The 17,682-nt window shown below is 42.3% G+C and overlaps 1 protein-coding gene and 2 long non-coding RNA genes across 18 annotated transcripts in view; 1 reads left to right on the forward strand and 2 right to left on the reverse strand.

Moving 5' to 3' along the window:
* SCP2 (sterol carrier protein 2) overlaps nt 1-17,682 on the reverse strand; it is a 123,524-nt gene that overhangs the window by 95,637 nt on the left and 10,205 nt on the right. For 12 of the 16 annotated variants that reach the window (XM_077956653.1, XM_077956641.1, XM_028833685.2 and 9 more), the window contains exon 2: nt 7,002-7,059. The exons of 3 other annotated variants lie outside the window; for them this stretch is intronic. Coding sequence is in view for 7 of the 13 variants with exons in the window: in XM_077956641.1 (XP_077812767.1) it covers nt 7,002-7,059 (58 nt within the window). In the remaining 6 variants the exon portion in view is untranslated. Of the gene's footprint in view, nt 1-6,957; nt 7,060-17,682 lie in introns of all 16 variants that reach the window. One more of the 16 variants, XM_077956634.1, reaches the window with a different exon arrangement.
* Nucleotides 454-6,897, reverse strand: LOC144333352 (uncharacterized). The gene is made up of 2 exons (XR_013401937.1): nt 6,765-6,897; nt 454-717 (listed from the first exon to the last, which is right to left on the reverse strand). It is a non-coding gene; the product is annotated as an uncharacterized LOC144333352 (long non-coding RNA).
* On the forward strand, nt 7,105-10,660 carry LOC144333363 (uncharacterized). Its single transcript, XR_013401950.1, has 2 exons — nt 7,105-7,297; nt 9,870-10,660. It is a non-coding gene; the product is annotated as an uncharacterized LOC144333363 (long non-coding RNA).

A 17,682-nucleotide genomic window follows, 5' to 3' on the forward strand; every position in this document is an offset into this window, starting at 1 on the left:
CATCCCTGTAGCTCCACTGCACATCTAGAGGGTAAAATGAGAAAGATTGTCATTACTGGGAGCAGACATCACAAATGTGCTCATCTTACAAAGCCAAGATCAAGAGATGACTCTGTCTATGGAACAAGAAAGAGAGCTTAAGGATGCTATCAAAAGTGGCAGAAACAACTAGTGGATGAACTGAGAAAAATTATGTAAATAAATGAGAAAAATTATGTAAGTAAATTGGAAACAAGACAGTGAGGTTGAAAAAAAAGTGTGAGCTAAATCCTCATTTATGACAGTGAGAAAAAACAGACATCTAAAACTGACAAATCAAAAACTTGAGGAAGTATTTAGATAACCACCAGAAGAACTAAAGCAAAACAAGTTAAAAGAAGTTGTCCATGGGGGACAGTCCTGAGAATTACAAGCCACTCTTCCTTTTTTTTTTTTTTTTTTTTTTTTTTTTAAGGACAAGGTCTCTCTCTGTCACTGAAGTGCAGTGTTGTGATCCTAACTCACTGCAGTCTAACTCCTGGGCTTAAACGATCCTCCCACCTCGGCTTCCCAAAGTGAGGGGTAAAAGACATAAGTCACCACACCTGGCCCTGTATTCCTGTATTTTCTTTCTTTCTTTTTTGAGACAAAGTCTTGCTCTGTCGCCAGGCTGGAGTGCAAAGGCGCGATCTCGGCTCACTGCAACCTCCACCTCCCAGGTTCAAGTGATTCTCCTGCCTCAGCCTCCCAAGTAACTGGGATTACAGGCACCCACCACCATGCTACTTTTTGTATTTTTAGTAGAGAGGGGGTTTCGCTGTGTTGGCCAGGGTGGTCTCAAACTCCTGACCTCAAGTGATCCGCCTCCCTTGACCTCCCAAGGTGCTGGAATTACAGGCATGAGCCACCAAGCCCAGCCTCTTTTTTTTTAACCATATAAATGTATTTGAAAGATTTTTTTAATTCACAAACACACTAATTATAATAATCAATTATAATTTATAAAGTAATTGATTACAGAATTGGGTTAGTCAAACAATGAGTTATCTTTTCCTGCTTAACGTATGGGCAAAAAATAAATGTCTTATAATAACGTTCACAAGACTATGTTGAGAAGAACATTCTCATATGTTGCCAATGAGACTCTAAGGGTGTAAATGCTGAAAATTAATTTGGCAAGAATCTTGGCTGACATGGTGGCTTACTGTACTTTGGGAGGCTGAAGTGGGAGGATCACTTGAGCCCAGGAGTTTGAGACCAGCCTGGGCAACATAGTGGGAACCCATCTCTACAAAAAATAAAAATTAGCCAGGTGTGGTAGCATACACCTGTGGTCCCAGGTACTTGGGAAGCTGAAGAGGGAGGATCACTTGAATCCTGGAGGTCAAGGCTACAGTGAGCCGTGATCTCACCACTGCACTCTAGCCTGGGCAACAGAGCCAGACGCTGTTTCAAACAAACAAAAAAAAGAGGCCAGGCATAGTGGCTCATTCCTGTAATCCTAGCACTTTGAGAGACCAAGGCAGGAGCATTCCTTGAGCCCAGGAGTTCAAGACCAACCTGGGCAACATGGGAAAACCCCGTCTCTACAAAAAAATACAAAAATTAAGGAGGCATGGTAGTGTGTGTCTGTGGTCCCAGCTACTTGGGAGGCTGAGGTAGAAGGATTGCTTGAGCCCAGGAGGTCAAGGCTGCTGTGAGCCATGATCACACTACTGCACTCCAGCCTAGGCAACAGAGGGAGACCATGTCTCAATTAAAAAAAAAGAAACTTAAAAATGATCATATTCACTATTCCTACGATTCTACTTCTAGGCTCTTTCCTCAAAAATAAACAGAGATTAGAACAAACATTTATTTAGCAAAATGTTAACTACAATTTTTCTAAAATATCAAAAACTTGGGAACCTAAATGTCCAACAAAAATAACAGCATATATATAAAATAATATATTATGCACAACTTAAACATTCTTTTCCAAACAATTTTTTTTTTTTTTTTTTTTGAGATAGACTCTCACTCTGTTGCCTAGGCTAGAGTATAGTGGTGCTAACTCAGCTCACTGCAAACTCCGCCTCCCGGGTTCACATCATTCTCCTGCCTCAGCCTCCCGAGTAGCTGGGACTACAGGTGCCCACCACCATGCCTGGCTAATTTTTTGTATTTTTAGTAGAGACGGAGTTTCACCGTGTTAGCCAGGATGGTCTCGAACTCTTGACCTCAGGTGATCTGCCCGCCTCAGCCTCCCAAAGTACTGGGATTACAGGCATGAGCCACCACGCCTGGCCCTTTTCCAAACAATTTTAAGTAAAAGGGGAAATGCTCATGATAAAATCAATTTCAGAAATAAGGATACAAGCCGGGTGCGGTGGCGAGTGCCTGTAGTTCCAGCTGCTCAGGAGGACTGCCTGAGCCCAGGAGTTTGAGGTGGTATGCACTATGACTGGACCTGTGAATAGCCACTGCACTCTAGCCTGGGCAGCATAGTGAAATGTTGTCCTTAAAAATATATAAATATATAAATAAATAAATAGGATACAAAACTACAAATGTGATCCCATATAGCCATGGGGGGAAAATGCTAAAATAGAATAACACCAAGATACTAATAGTGATTAGGTCTGGGTCAAAATTTTGTTTTCTTTAGTACATAATTATTTGTTACAATAAAACACATGCATTGCTCTTATAATCAGTGGGAAAGAATGAGTTACAAAAAGGTATGTTTAGCTGGTACTCTGTACCTCCTTTAAATGATAACAGCAGGCCAGGCATGATGGCTCATGCCTGTAATCCTAGCACTTTGGGAGGCCGAGGCAGGTGGATCACCCAAGGTCAGGAGTTCAAAACCAGCCTGGACAACATGGCTAAACCCCATTTTTACTAAAAATACAAAAGTTAGCCAGGTGTGGTGGCAGGCGCCTGTAAATCCCAGCTACTCAGGAAGCTGAGGCAGGAGAATCACTTGAACCCAGCAGACAGAGGTTGCAGTGAGCTGTGACTGAGCCACTTCACTCTAGCCGGGGCCAAAGAGCGAAACTCCATCTCAAAAAAAAAAAAAAAAATGCTAACAGCATGTTGTACCTTTCACAGTCTACTACTCACTGTCTCTCTAAACTTGCCTTATTTTCTCTACTAGATGGTAAGAACCTTGAGATCAGTATATCACACCAATCTGAAACCTTCCCAGTGCCCAGGAGGCACTCACTATTTGCTGCACACTTTTTCCTAATGTCAGATTTTCTGTATAAGCTTTCAGATTAAAATAATTATTAAACAAAAATGTTAAAAGGATAAGAAAACAATGGAAGCACAGAAGTTAACTATCTGAAAATGTTTCAAGGAGTTCCATGGTTGCTATATCACTCAAGCACATGTCATGTGCATTTAGATGTAAAGGGGTCCCCAACCATTCTCTGAGGAAAAGGAGGATATAGGAATGTATAAAGAGTAGAAGTCCTTAAGTAATGGAAGTGACAGGACACAATTCTGCTGGTGTGCTCCCCTCCATTCTATGCATTTAGGAAATAACGGGAAAGAAAAGGGAGCAGAACCCCCTCCTATAAGCAGTCTGGAGAAGTGGGGTAAGACTTCTAAACCAATACCCCTGCCTCAACACCACAGTCTACAAATGAGTCCAGAGACAGCAAGTGCAAAAGCATCTACAGAATCTCAGGGATTTTTATCCCCAAGTTGTATTTGAATAAATGTTTGACGAAATGTGACTGATGTGGTCTGAAGGTGCTGTAGGTGAGATCTATGAGTGGAGTAATCCTTTGGCACTGCTCACTTCTTTACATAATTAGAATGGGGGAGTATTTTTAAGAGCAAAGCTAGGTTTTAAAAGTTTTAAGTTTTGTCCAGGTGCAGTGGCTCACACCTGTAATCCCACCATGGAAGGCCAAGGCAGGCGAATCATTCAAGCTCAGGAGTTCAAGACCAGCCTGGGAAACATGGTGAAACCCTGTCTCTACAATTTAATTTTAATAACTAAAAAATAATAATAATAATAATAATAATAAATAGAAGTTTTAAGTTTTATCCCATATAAAAGTTCATTTATTAAAAGATATTTACTTTCCTAATGTTGCTTGCAAACACAGTATTAATAAGTAAGCTGAGTAAATCAGACGGGTTTTTTTTTTTTTTTTTTTTGAGAGACCTGGGCACTCAGTTGCCCAGGGTAGAGTACAGTGATGTGATCTCGGCTCACTGCAACCTCTGCCTCCCGGGTTCAAGCAATTCTCTTGCCTCAGCTTCCTAAGTAGATGAGACTGCAGGCACCCACCACCATGCCCAGCTCATTTTTGTATTTTTTAGTAGAAATGGGGTTTCACTATATGTTGGCCAGGCTGGTCTCGAACTCCTGACCTCAGGTGCTCTGCCCGCCTCGGTCTCCCAAAGTGTTGGGATTACAGGCATAAGTCACCATGCCTGGCCAGATTTCTTATTACTAGTCAATCCCCAAAGTTAATTTCAAACATCATAACTTTACCTCAATATTACCATTTTATAATCAAAATATTATATACACACTAAAGTAACTTCAAATTTTTTAATGAAATAAAAGAAATTGGTCAAAAAATATAGAGAAAACTGATCAAATTATCTCCCACTTAAGAGACAGGCAGAAGCTGTTTGGAGGCATCAGTTAAGAGGAGAACGTTTAACAACGCAGAAGATAAACATTAAGTGAATAGTGTCTGCCCTGAGAACCACTGCAATTAATCAAATCTCTTGAACCTTCGTTTTGGAGGACAGACATGTTCTGATTCCTTGTATAACATGTAAGTATTGAGTTGAATAATAAGAGTTGATGTTGAAGGAATGGTTAGAAAGAGAAAAAAGAAAACAAAAAAAAAGTTGAGGCAAAATCTAAATATATATGTACTGGATGCTTATGGTAATAAGCAGGAACATCTAAGGAATAAACACAGTAACTCCTTTTGGGTTGCCTGGCAACAAGGTAGCAGGAATTGAGTTGGGGACGCTCCCTAGGAAAAGGACTGTGCCTAACAACTTATGGGACGAAAGAGAAGGTCTCCAAGTGTTGACAGCAGGTATTTCCCAGAATTCTCCTAAACAACTGGCACCTAAGCTTAGAGTACTTGCCCCCAAACCAAAACATTTATTTAGGTGTTCCAGCAGCTGCTGCCCCTCTCTATCATCAGCACCACCTCTAGCTGGCAGAGTTCCACCCAAAGAAGGAGGGTAAGTAAGGAGGTCTCTATACCATGGCTAGTACAAAGCTGACTGCCCAAAATCAGCCAGTGGTAAAGCATCCAGGAAGCAACTGGTTATAAAAGCCACTCGTAAGCGTGTGCCCTCTACTGCAGTGGTGAAGAAGCCTCATCGTTACAGGCCTGGTACTGTGGCACTCGGTGAAATCAGACGTTATCAGAAGTCCACTAGGCTGATTCACACACCTCCCTTCCAGCATCTGGTGCAACAAATTGCTCAGGACTTAAAAACAGATTGGCACTTCCAGAGTGCAGCTATTGGTGCTTTGCAAAAGGTAAGTGAGGCCTATCTCGGCCTCTTTGAAGACACCAACCTGTGCACTAACCATGCCAAATGAGTAACAATTACACCAACAGACATCAAGCTAGCATACTACATATGCAGAGAAGGTGCTTAAGAACCCACTATGTCGGGAACCATTTCATTCTCAAAAACAAAAATATTCTTTTCTTCTTGTTAGTGGTAGTTCTCAACGTTAGATTTTTTTTTCCCATGGAGTCAAAAGGCATCTAAGTATATGATTGCAAGTGGAAAAATAGGGGACAGAAATCAAGTATTGGTAGTTTTTCCATTTTCATTTGTGTGTGAATTTGTACTATAACGGCAGGGATATAAAGAAGCCTGTTAGGCTGGGTGCAGTGGCTCACACCTGTAATCCCAGCACTTTGGGAGGCTGAGGCAGGCGGATCACCTGAGGTCAGGAGTTCGAGACCAGCCTGGCTAACATGGAGAAACCCTGTTTCTACTAAAAATACAAAAAAAATTAGCCAGGCGTAGTAGTGCGTGCCTGTAATCCCAGCTACTCGGGAGGCTGAGGCAAGAGAATCGCTTGAACCCGGGAGATGGAGGTTGCAGTGAACTGAGATCACGCCATTGCACTCCACCTTGGGCAACAAGAGCAAAACTCCATTTCAAATTAAAAAAAAAAAAAAAAAAAAAAAAGCCTGTTAAATTTTTCTGGCAATGCCAGCATTTAGATTTTTACAAAACAATTAAATTTCTTATTGATGGCAAAACAAATTATTTATATATATCATGTAAAGAAGCTCTCATGCTTGTCCCCTTTTTAAAAACAAGAGAGGTGGGGGAGAAGGAGAACAATGGATGCGGATCTCTCTGCTAGAACTCAGACCCACAGTGTAGCCAGATGCAGCCTGGTCGTGGCACGTCTCTAAAGAATGCCAAATGCTTAGAGAACCAGGACCCGTACACCTGTACATCTTTCTCCCTGTTGGTTCCACTCACACTAATATTCACCCGTCTTTTGCTCAAAAGTACTAATACTCATTAGAATAAACAATAACAAACTATAACACCTCCTTTAGTTGTGCAGTAACCTAGTGACAGAAAAAGAATTCTCTATGTTGGCTCAATGAAGTGAAGAAAACCACCATAATGGTATTTAATACATTTTGAATGTGATTATCCCTTTTCCAGGAAAGGAAGACACTAATTTTATTAGAACTCCTAAAGTTAACACCCACTAGAATGATGTTATCCCTTTTAATGACCCTACCTCTCTCTCCCACAGATCCCTTAACCACCTCAGCAAATATTTGGACAGCACATAAAATTGTAAGCCACTCTCTGCTCTGGCTATGTAGCTGCTAAGAATGCCCAAGCTCTTTTCCTTTGCAGTGAGTCACTAGGCATTTCTCTGCACAGGTTCTTCTCCCTTGACTGGGCTTCTTTTTGTGCTTGCAAGGCTGCCCCATCCATGAAATCAAGACAGACCACATAATAAACTATGAATGTTCAAAGATCTAAATGTTCTATGTTACCTGCTTCTCCTGCCAAGTCAGGGTAGTCTCTTGAATTCTCAGCTCCAGGCCTCACGAACTAGAGATACAGAAAGAGATAATAAATACAAACAAGTATAGTTACTTTTTTTTTTTTTTTTTTTGAGATGGAGTCTTGCTCTGTCACCTAGGCTGGAATGCAGTGGCATGATCTCGGCTCACTACAACCTCCGCCTCCTGGGTTCAAGCCATTTTCCTGGTTCAGCCGCCCCAGTAGCTGGGATTACAGGTGCACACCACCATGCCCAGCTAATTTTTGTATCTTTAGTAGAGACAGGGTTTCACCATGTTGGCCAGGCTGGTCTCAAACTCCTGACCTCGTGATTCGCCCACCTCGGCCTCCCAAAGTGCTGGGATTACAGGCATGAGTTACTGCGCCCAGCTAAGTATAGTTATATTTTCTACACAATGAAAATCTATTCATTCACTACTCAAACAAAAAACACATTGAGCACTTCTTGTGTTCTTGGACTCCAATAATAAATAATACAAAATCCTTGCCCTCAGAGTGCTTCCTGTCTAACCTAAGACAGACAGTTACACTACAGTGTCAGAAGTACAGAATGTCTTGACAGAGACATCTACCCAGACTTGGAGGGAGGACAAGAAAGGCTTCCCAGAGAAACTGCCATTTAAATTAAGTCCTTATGGATGAGTAGCAGTTAGCACAGTGAAAGAGAAAGAAATTTTGGAGTAAAGGTCTAGAAGTGAGAGAATACAGCAGTTTTTTCTCTGTGGAAGAACTGTACATAATTTGGTACGACATAGGTTAAAGCACAAAGTAGAAAGTGTTAAGGATGGCTGGGTGTGGTGGTTCACGCCTGTAATCCCAGCACTTTGGGAGGCCGAAGCGGGCAGATCACTTGAAGTCAGGAGTTCAAGACCAGCCTGGCCAACATCGTGAAACCCTGTCTCTATTAAAAATACAAAAATTAGACAGGCATGGCGGTACACACCTGTGATCCCAGCTCCTCGGGAGGGGAGGCTGAGGCAGTAGAATCACTTGAAACAGGAGGCAGAGTTGCAGTGAGCCAAGAGAGCACCACTGTACTCCAGCCTGGATGACAGAACAAGACTCTGTCTCCAAAAAAAAAAAAAAAAAAAGTAATATGAACACAAAAGTAACTTAGGTCCAAACAATGATAACAACTAATATTTATTGGGCACTTACTGTGGTATACATTGTGTTAAGCATTTCACATGTATTTACTCATTTAATCCTCACAATCATCCTAAAAGGTAGGTTCCATGCATTACAGATAAGAAAACTAGGACACAGAGAGATAAACAACTAACCCAGGGGCATAGAGCTAATAAGTAATAGAGTTGAAAGTTTAGTCTAGTTCTGGAACCAACTCACAAGGGACCCTTTATGCCCCGCAATGCCAGTCTGGGCTTTATCCTGAAGACAGTGTTTTTGTTTGTTTGTTTTTTGAGACAAGGTCTTGCTCTGTCACCCAGGCTGGAGTGCAGTGGTACGATCACAACTTACTGCAGCCTCAACCACCCTGACTCAAGCAATCCTCCCACCTTAGCTCCCCTTGCACCCACAGTAGCTGGGACTACAGGCACGCACCACCACGCTAAGTTAATTTTTGTATTTTTTGTACAGATGGGGTTTGCCATGTTGCCCAGGCTGGTCTCAAACTCCTGGGCTCAAGTGATGCTCCTGCCTCAGCTTCCAAAGTGCTGCAATTACAGGTGTGAGCCACCATGCCCAGACAACAATGTTTTTTAAAATGAGACTGGAATAAAACAACAATTAGATACCACTATTCATTAAAACAGCAAAATTCCAAAACACTGACATCAAATGCTGACAAGGATATGGAGCATTAGGAAGTCTGGCAATTTCTTACAAAACTAAACATGTACAGGCTGGGCATGGTGGCACACATCTGTAATCTCACCACTTTGGGAAGCCGAGGTGGATGGATCATTTGAGGTCAGGTATTCGAGACCAGCCTGGTCAACATGGTGAAACCCTGTCTCTACTAAAAATACAAAAATTAGCTGGTCATGGTGGCCAGCACCTGTAATCTCAGCTATTCAGGAGGCTGAGGCAGGAAAACCCAGGAGGCAGAGGTTGCAGTGAGCCGAGATTGTGCCACTGCACTCCAGCCTGGGCAACAGAGCAAGACTCGGTTTCAATAAATAAATAAATGAAGCAACAATAAAGTACACACAATACACGTACAAATTAGCAATAGCACTCCTTGGCATTTACCCAAAGGAGCTGAAAAATTACATCCATATAAAAACCTACAAATGGACGTTTTTTGTTGTTGTTTTGTTTTGTTGAGATGGAGTCTCACTCTGTTGCCCAGGCTGGAGTGCAGTGGTGTGATCATAGCTCACTGCAGCTTCAACTTCCCAGGCTCAAGCAATCCTCCCACCTCAGCCTCCTAAGTAACTGAGATCACAGGTGCTCATAATCATGCCTGGCTAATTTTTACATTTTTTTATAGAGATGGATCTCACTATGTTGCCCAGGCTGATCTCGAACTCCTGGGCTCAAGCAATCCTCCTGCCTCGGCCTCTCAAAGTGCTGAGATTACAGGCATGAGCCATTCTGATAGAACCACACAGATGTTTATATTAGCTTTATTCATAACTGTCAAAACTTGGAGGCAATCAAGATGTTCTTCAGGAGGTAAATGGATAAACCATGGCACATCCAAACAATGGAATATTATTCAGTGCTAAACAGAAATGAGCTATCAAGCTATGAGAAAACATGGAGGAACCTTAAATAGATATCATATTAAGTGAAAGAAGCCAATCTTAAAAGACTACAAACTATGATTCCAAGTAAATGACACTCTGTAAAGGTAAAATTTATAGAGACAGTAAAAAGATCAGTGGTTGCCAGGAGCTGGTGGGAGAGAAGGATGAATATGTGTAACACAGAGGATTTTTAGGGCAGTGAAACTATTCTGTGTGATCCTATAATACTGGATACATGTCATTACACATTTGTCAAAATCCATAGATGCAAAATACCAAGAGTGAACCCTAAAGTAAATTATGGTCTCTGGGTGATAATGATGTGTTAATGTATGTTCATCCTGACACAAAGGTATCACTCTGGATGTACCCTTGCTGATAGTGGGAGAGGCTATATATGGAGGAATGGGGGAAACACATGGGAAATCTCTGTACCTTGTACTCAATTTTGCTGTAAACCTAAAATTTCTCTTTTAAAATAGTCTAGTTTTAAAGAGAAAGAGACTGGGAATGATGAGACTTGCATTTTAGATCATCCTAGACACAATGTGGAGAAATGATGAAAGGAGTATGGCAGGAGGCAATGAGACCAACTAGCATGATTCTGAAACAGGCCAAGTGAGGGCTAATACAGAAGCAAAAAAGATAGAAAGAGATAGACCTAAGAAATACAAGGGAAGTAAAATCTACTGAACTTGATGACTGATTAGGTAAGAGGTAGTGCCTTGCTGCTGAGTGATCATGCTAAAGCGAAACGACTTTGACTATTGTTTTGACTGCAAACCACAATAAAATACATTTTACAACCCAGTACACACATATATACATACCTAAGTGAAGCAAGACTTTCATGAAACAACGAGTGAGAGAGGCATAAGTCTCTCGTATTGACCCAAATTTACCTTTACAATTTTTAGTTTTTCCTTCCATCCACTCTCCTATGAGACTTAATAGTACAAAATGATTCTCTAGTTGAATGGGTATTTCTTCCTAATTCAGCCTCTAAAACTCTTTCAATATATTTTGATCAAATAGCCACTTTGATTGGGTTAGGACGTCAACGTATCACTAAAAAGAAGAAAATGACCATGCTAACTCCTTTACAACAGACAATCCAGTCAGCCACCCTGAACAACTTCTCTCCAGCGATCCAGGTCCGGCTCAACCTCTGCCTCCTCCTGATACTGATCCTTCTACCCTCTGTCACCCCACAGACTGTTAAAAACTATAAATATTTGGCCTATGTTCCTTTTCCTCCTCTTATTCGAGCCATGACATGGATGGACGCCCCTATCGAGGTCTATGTTAGTGATAGTATTTGGACACCTGGTTCTGTAGATGATCGTTGTCCCGCCCAACCTTCAGAAGAAGGAACCCCTTTCGATATCACTTTAGGTTTTAGGTATCCACCTTTGTGCCTGGGACCCACTAATGGATGTCTCTCATTAGATATTCAAACTTGGGCAGTCACACTACCATCTGGTCACTCTGTCCCTCCCTTAGGACACTTGGTATCAAGGCTCTCATTAAAACCTCTAAGGCAGATCAAAACAAGAATCACTGATTATATTCACATATCGCAATATAAGCCTTTAGGACCTGCGTGTCCTCTCAACTTGTCTTCACATGCTGACAAATTAATATGGAAGGATTGTATTAGTTCAGAAGGAATGGTGTTATTTAATTCTTCTCACTACACCACTGTTGATTGGGCTCCTAAAGGTCATATTACTAATGATTGCTCTCAGGGTCACAGAGATTGTCAACATTTTCTCTATGATATTACTTATCAAAAAAGTAGTGACAGCCCTCCCCTATTATATCGTAGATTAAACTCCTTTTTTCCTTTTAAGTGGAAAGGGGCAGGGGTTGCCCCTCCAAAGCCAAGGCTCGTTGTTCCCCACTTAGGAACTGAACATTCAGAATTATGGAGATTAACCATAGCTATGACTGGTATAAGAGTTTGGGCTGGAGAAAGTGTTATAAGTAAATCCACCTTGTCACCTCGAAAACTAAGACAACAGATTGATTTACACTACTATTTCTATACAGCCAAAAATATCACTATGGCAATCATCAAAAGGTCAATTCAAAGATGGGACAGTAAAGATTATGAGGACTTATACCCTCTCATTGCTAATGTTCCCCCACCACCTCTCGTACAACCTATTCCCCCTACTCCACATTCACAAAAACCAGTACCATCCCAAAACAAATATACTATCTATATGGAGTCCAACAAAACTATACCACTTAAAAGCTGTGTTAAACCACTATATATGTTATTAGTAGAAAAGATGCATATTAGTTCAAAAACCAACATAATTACCTGTGTTAATTGTTACTTGTATACTTGTATTGACTCATCCTTTAAACAATATCATAGTATTTTAATAGTCAGAGCCAGAGAAGGTATTTGGCTCCCCGTAACCGTATTACATAGGCCTTGGGAATCTTCCCCTTCTTATCCATGTTATTAACAATATTTTACAAAAAATTCTTTTTTTTTTTTTTTTTTTTTTTTTTTGAGACGGAGTCTCGCTCTGTCGCCCAGACTGGAGTGCAGTGGCCGGATCTCAGCTCACTGCAAGCTCCGCCTCCCGGGTTTACGCTATTCTTCTGCCTCAGCCTCCCAAGTAGCTGGGACTACAGGCGCCAGCCACCTCGCCCGGCTAGTTTTTTGTATTTTTTAGTAGAGACGGGGTTTCACCGTGTTAGCCAGGATGGTCTCGATCTCCTGACCTCGTGATCCGCCCGTCTCGGCCTCCCAAAGTGCTGGGATTACAGGCTTGAGCCACCGCGCCCAGCCTACAAAAAATTCTTAAAAGGAGTAAATGATTTATTTTTACATTAATTGCAGTAATAATGGGCTTGATTGTTGTTACTGCGACTGCTGCTACTGGTGGAGTTGCATTACATCACTCTATTCACACTGTTCATTTTGTGGATAAATGGCAAAAAAATTCTACTCGGATGTGGAATTCTCAGTCAGGTATTGATCAAAAATTGGCCAAATTAATGATCTAACACAAACTGTTACATGGATGGGAGATAGAATTATGAGTTTAGAACATAGATTACAGGCCGGGCGCGGTGGCTCAAGCCTGTAATCCCAGCACTTTGGGAGGCCGAGACGGGTGGATCACGAGGTCAGGAGATCGAGACCATCCTGGATAACACGGTGAAACCCCGTCTCTACTAAGAAATACAAAAAACTAGCCGGGCGAGGTGGCGGGCGCCTGTAGTCCCAGCTACTCGGGAGGCTGAGGCCGGAGAATGGCGTGAACCCGGGAGGCGGAGCTTGCAGTGAGCTGAGATCCGGCCACTGCACTCCAGCCTGGGCTACAGAGCGAGACTCCGTCTAAAAAAAAAAAAAAAAAAAAAAAAAGAACATAGATTACAAATGCAATGTGATTGGAATACTTCTGATTTTTGTGTAACTCCATTTCAATATAATGAGTCTGTTCACAATTAGGAATCAGTAAAACGCCATTTACAAGGAAGAGAAGATAATTTAAGTTTAGACATAAGCAAGCTAAAAGAACAGATTTTAGAGGCCTCTCAAGCACACTTAACTGCTTTACCCGGTGCTGAAGTTTTAGACGCTATCCTTAAGGAGTTATCTGATCTCAACCCCATTCAATGAGTAAAATCTTTGGAAGATCCACTGTCATTAATTTTGTTCTGTGTATAATTTGTGCTATTGGTTTATTGTTCATGTGTAAAATTGGAAAAAAATATTCTTCAATCCAATCGTAATCAGCACCAAGCTATGATTGCTATGGTTCATTTAAATCAGAGAAAAGGAGGAGATGTAGGGAGACCCCCTGAAACTATTGCTATGGAATAAAAGATGAAATGCTCCTGATTATTGTGAACACAAAATGGCATGCAGGATTGTGTAAAGATAATGCCAGGCTGGACTGCCAGAATGAGCCATCAGTGCATGATGTGCTTCCCCCTGCAGAGAGCCTATGAACGGACGTGCAGTCAGGGAGGTTTTGCCTCACCAAGATTCCTATCCCAGAAAAGCAGATGTTCACAGCTCTGGGAATAGAATGCGACCCTTGTGGAGAGCCTATAAACAGACACATGGGGGGGCGCCTGTCCATATGGATAACATAGGGCTATAAACGCCCTCATCTTGCCACAGCTCTTCTAGGCCTCTTTAGGGTTAAGGCATACTCCCTTCTGAGAATTTCTGATCTAACTGGTTGTCTAGTTTCACGTCCTGTTACTATGGATTGTTTGTAACCAGCTCTTGCTGCAACTGTTACTGCTGATTAATAGCTTGCTAATCATAGGTAATGGAAAGACTGTGTTTCTGTTTTAAGGCTCTGTTAGAAATTACTGATGCACACACTATATTGTAAATTCTAATCTCTGTATACTGTACTTCTGCATACAGACATTATGTTAAAGAATTACTTCATCTCCATGTGACCATCTCACCTCATAATCAAATGATCCTAAATCCCTCACTAACCTACCCCCACCCTCACTAAACTTAATAATAAATGCTGGCATATCCAGTGCATTGTTGACACCACAGGACCAGAAGGCGGTGACCCCCCTGGACCCAGCTTTCACTATCTTGTATGTGTCTATTATTTTTCGACCTGCCAATCCACCTGGGAACAAAGAGAGAGCCCCACTGCATTGCGGGCTGTTGGCCAGATCCTGCAATAATGGACTTCATGGGCCTAGGTGAAGTCAGGCATTTCCTGCCCAAATGTTGCATTTCCCAAGACCACTCTGGCCTGCCATGCCCCCATCCTGTGCCTATAAAAACCCGAGACCCTAGCAGGCAAACACACAGGCGGCCAGACGTGGAGAGGAGCACATCAGTGGAAGAAGATGCAAGAGGCTGGTCATCGAAAGCACATCAAGAGGAGAACACTGGCAGAAGAGCACACCAACAGACACCGGCACACCGGCAGGCCATCTACCAGTGGGATGAGGCGGAGTTTGGCAGGGGCAGTCAGAGGAGAGCCCTGGCCACTAAGCAGCTGACTCCAGGGAAAAATCATCTCCCTTCTGGTTCCCCCATCTGCTGAGAGCTACTTCTATTCAATAAAACCTTGCACTCATTCTGCAAACCCATGTGTGATCCAATTCTTCTGGTACACCAAGGCAAGAAACCCCAGGATACAGAAATCCATCTGTTCTCGTGATAAGGGGGTCTAATTGAGCTGGTTAACACAAGCTGCCTATAGACTAAGAGAGTACCCTGTAGCACAGGCCCACTGGGGTTTCAGGAACTGTAAACATTCAGCCCTAGACACTGCTGTGGAGTCAGAGCCCCACAGCCTACCTGCCTATATGCTCCCCTAGAGGTTTGAACAGGGGGGCACTGAAGAAGTAAGCCACACACCCATAGCACACCCTGTGAGGTGGACAAGGGAACCTTTCCCATTTCAACAGTACTGTGCTAGACTCTTAACAAGCAATATCCATTAATGATTAAATTATCATCTGTATGGTGAAACTGCTCCACTTTCTAATTTCTTTCTTTTTTTTTTTGTTTTGTTTTGTTTTGTTTGTTTTTGAGACAGAGTCTTGCTCTGTCATCCAGACTGGAGTACAGTGGCACAATCTCGGCTCACTGCAACCTCCATCTCCCAAGTTCAAGCAATTCTCCTGCCTCAGCCTCCCGAGTAGCTGGGATTACAGGTGTGCACCACGATGCCCAGCTATTTTTTTTTGTATTTTTAGTAGAGATGGGGTTTCACCACGTTTGCTAGGCTGGTCTCGAACTCCTGACCTCAAATGATCCACCCACCTCAGCCTCTCAACGTGCTGGGATTAGAGGCATGAGCTACCGCATGTGGACTCCACTTTCTAATTTCTTACTGAAATCAAGGCAAGTTTTAAAAGGTTAGTCAAGCAAATAAACACATACAACATTATTCCTTCAAAATTAAAAGCAAATTTATGTGGAAACTACCAAATGTCCTTTAACAGTAGACTGGATAAACTTTGGTATATGACAAGGATCTTCTCCTTGAACAGACTCTAGCTAGATTCCTCTGAGCTCTCTTCTCTATTTGAACACATAGTTTCTAACAGCACAAGGCCACATCCCTAAAACAACCCTTGCCCAGCTTAAAGTGCTTGCCTGACAAAACTCTAGGCTGCCAAAACAATGTACTATTTGTTCCAGCCAACATCTGAGGATAGTCTCTGTCTCCCAGTCTCTGTGAGAGGACAGAATCCTAAATTAGGTAATTGCCAGCGAGGCAAAACAGCTGGCCTAGTCACATTTACACTCTTATTTTCTACTTCCCTGACTCTACTGAACCCTTGCTTGCTCTCTACCCCACTCCCTCATTTTTCCTTTAAACACCCACTGACTTCTGCACAAATCAAAGTTGAGTTCAGTACATGCTGAACTCTTTTCCCTATTGCAATACTTATTACTGATTCAAGTCAATCCTTACTACCTTAACGAGTGTCCAGCTTTATCTTTGATAATATTGTGTCCGGAATTTATTCCTTCCAGTGGGTTCTTGGTCTTGCTGACTTCAAGAATGAAGCCGCAGATCCTCGCGGTGAGTGTTACAGCTCTTAAAGATGGTGTATCCAGAGTTTCTTCCTTCAGATGTTCAGATGTGTCCGGAGTTTCTTCCTTCCAGTGGGTGCGTAGTCTTGCTGACTTCAGGAGTGAAGCTGCAGGCCTCTGCAGTGAGTGTTACAGCTCTTAGAGGTGGTGTGTCATGGAGTTGTTTGTTCCTCCCAGTGGGTTCGTGGTCTCGTTGACTTCAGGAATGAAGCTGCAGACCCTCACGACGAGTGTTAACAGCTCATAAAGGTAGTGCAGACCCAAAGAGTGAGCAGCAGCAAGATTTCTCAGGAGGAGCAAAAGAACAAAGCTTCTACAGCATGTAAGAGGACCCCAGTGGGTTACCGCTGCTGGCTGGGGTGGTCAGCTTGTAGTTCCTTATTTGGCCCCACCCACATCCTGCTGATTGGTCCATTTTACAGAGAGCTGACTGGTTCATTTTACAGAGTGCTGATTGGTCCATTTTACAGAGTGCTGATTGGTGCGTTTACAATCCTTTAGTTAGGCACAGAGAGCTGATTGGTGCATTTTTACAGAGTGCTGATTGTTGCATATACAATCCTCTAGCTAGACAGAAAAGTTCTCCAAGTCCCCACTTGACCTAGGAAATCTAGCTGGCTTCACCTCTCAATATATTCACACAATGGACTATGTTACATCAACAAAAATGAACAAACTATAATTATACATAAAATTATGGATGAATCTCACAAACATAATGTTAAACAAAAAAAGCCAGAATTAATCCAGCATATTAAAGGTCAGAAGTCAGAATAATGGTAACCCTTTGAAGGCAAGGGGTCAGTGGCTGGAAGAGGACACAAGAGGGCCTTCTGAGGTGCTAGTAATATTCTATTTATATTTTATTTTTTCATAAAAGAAATGCAAAAACAAAAAACAAAGACAAAAAGTACCACAAACTTTATAATAAAAACAGCAATCCTGTCTCACTACTCTGCACCCAGTAGTCTTTTTTTTTTTTTTTTTTTTTTTTTTTTTTTTTTGAGAGGGAGTCTCGCTTTGTCGCCCAGGCTGGAGTGCAGTGGCCGGATCTCAGCTCACTGCAAGTTCCGCCTCCCGGGTTTACGCCATTCTCCTGCCTCAGCCTCCCGAGTAGCTGGGACTACAGGTGCCCGCCACCTCGCCCGGCTAGTGTTTTGTATTTTTTTTTTTTTTTTTAGTAGAGACGGGGTTTCACCGTGTTAGCCAGGATGGTCTCGATCTCCTGACCTCGTGATCCAGCCGTCTCGGCCTCCCAAAGTGCTGGGATTACAGGCTTGAGTCACTGCTCCCGGCCACCCAGTAGTCTTATTTGCTCCCAAAGCATCCACTTTCAATTCTTTCAGATATTTCTTGTTAGAAACTGACATGTTT

The sequence above is a fragment of the Macaca mulatta genome, chromosome 1, assembly GCF_049350105.2.
Source record: "Macaca mulatta isolate MMU2019108-1 chromosome 1, T2T-MMU8v2.0, whole genome shotgun sequence".
Classification (NCBI taxonomy): Eukaryota; Metazoa; Chordata; class Mammalia; order Primates; family Cercopithecidae; genus Macaca; species Macaca mulatta.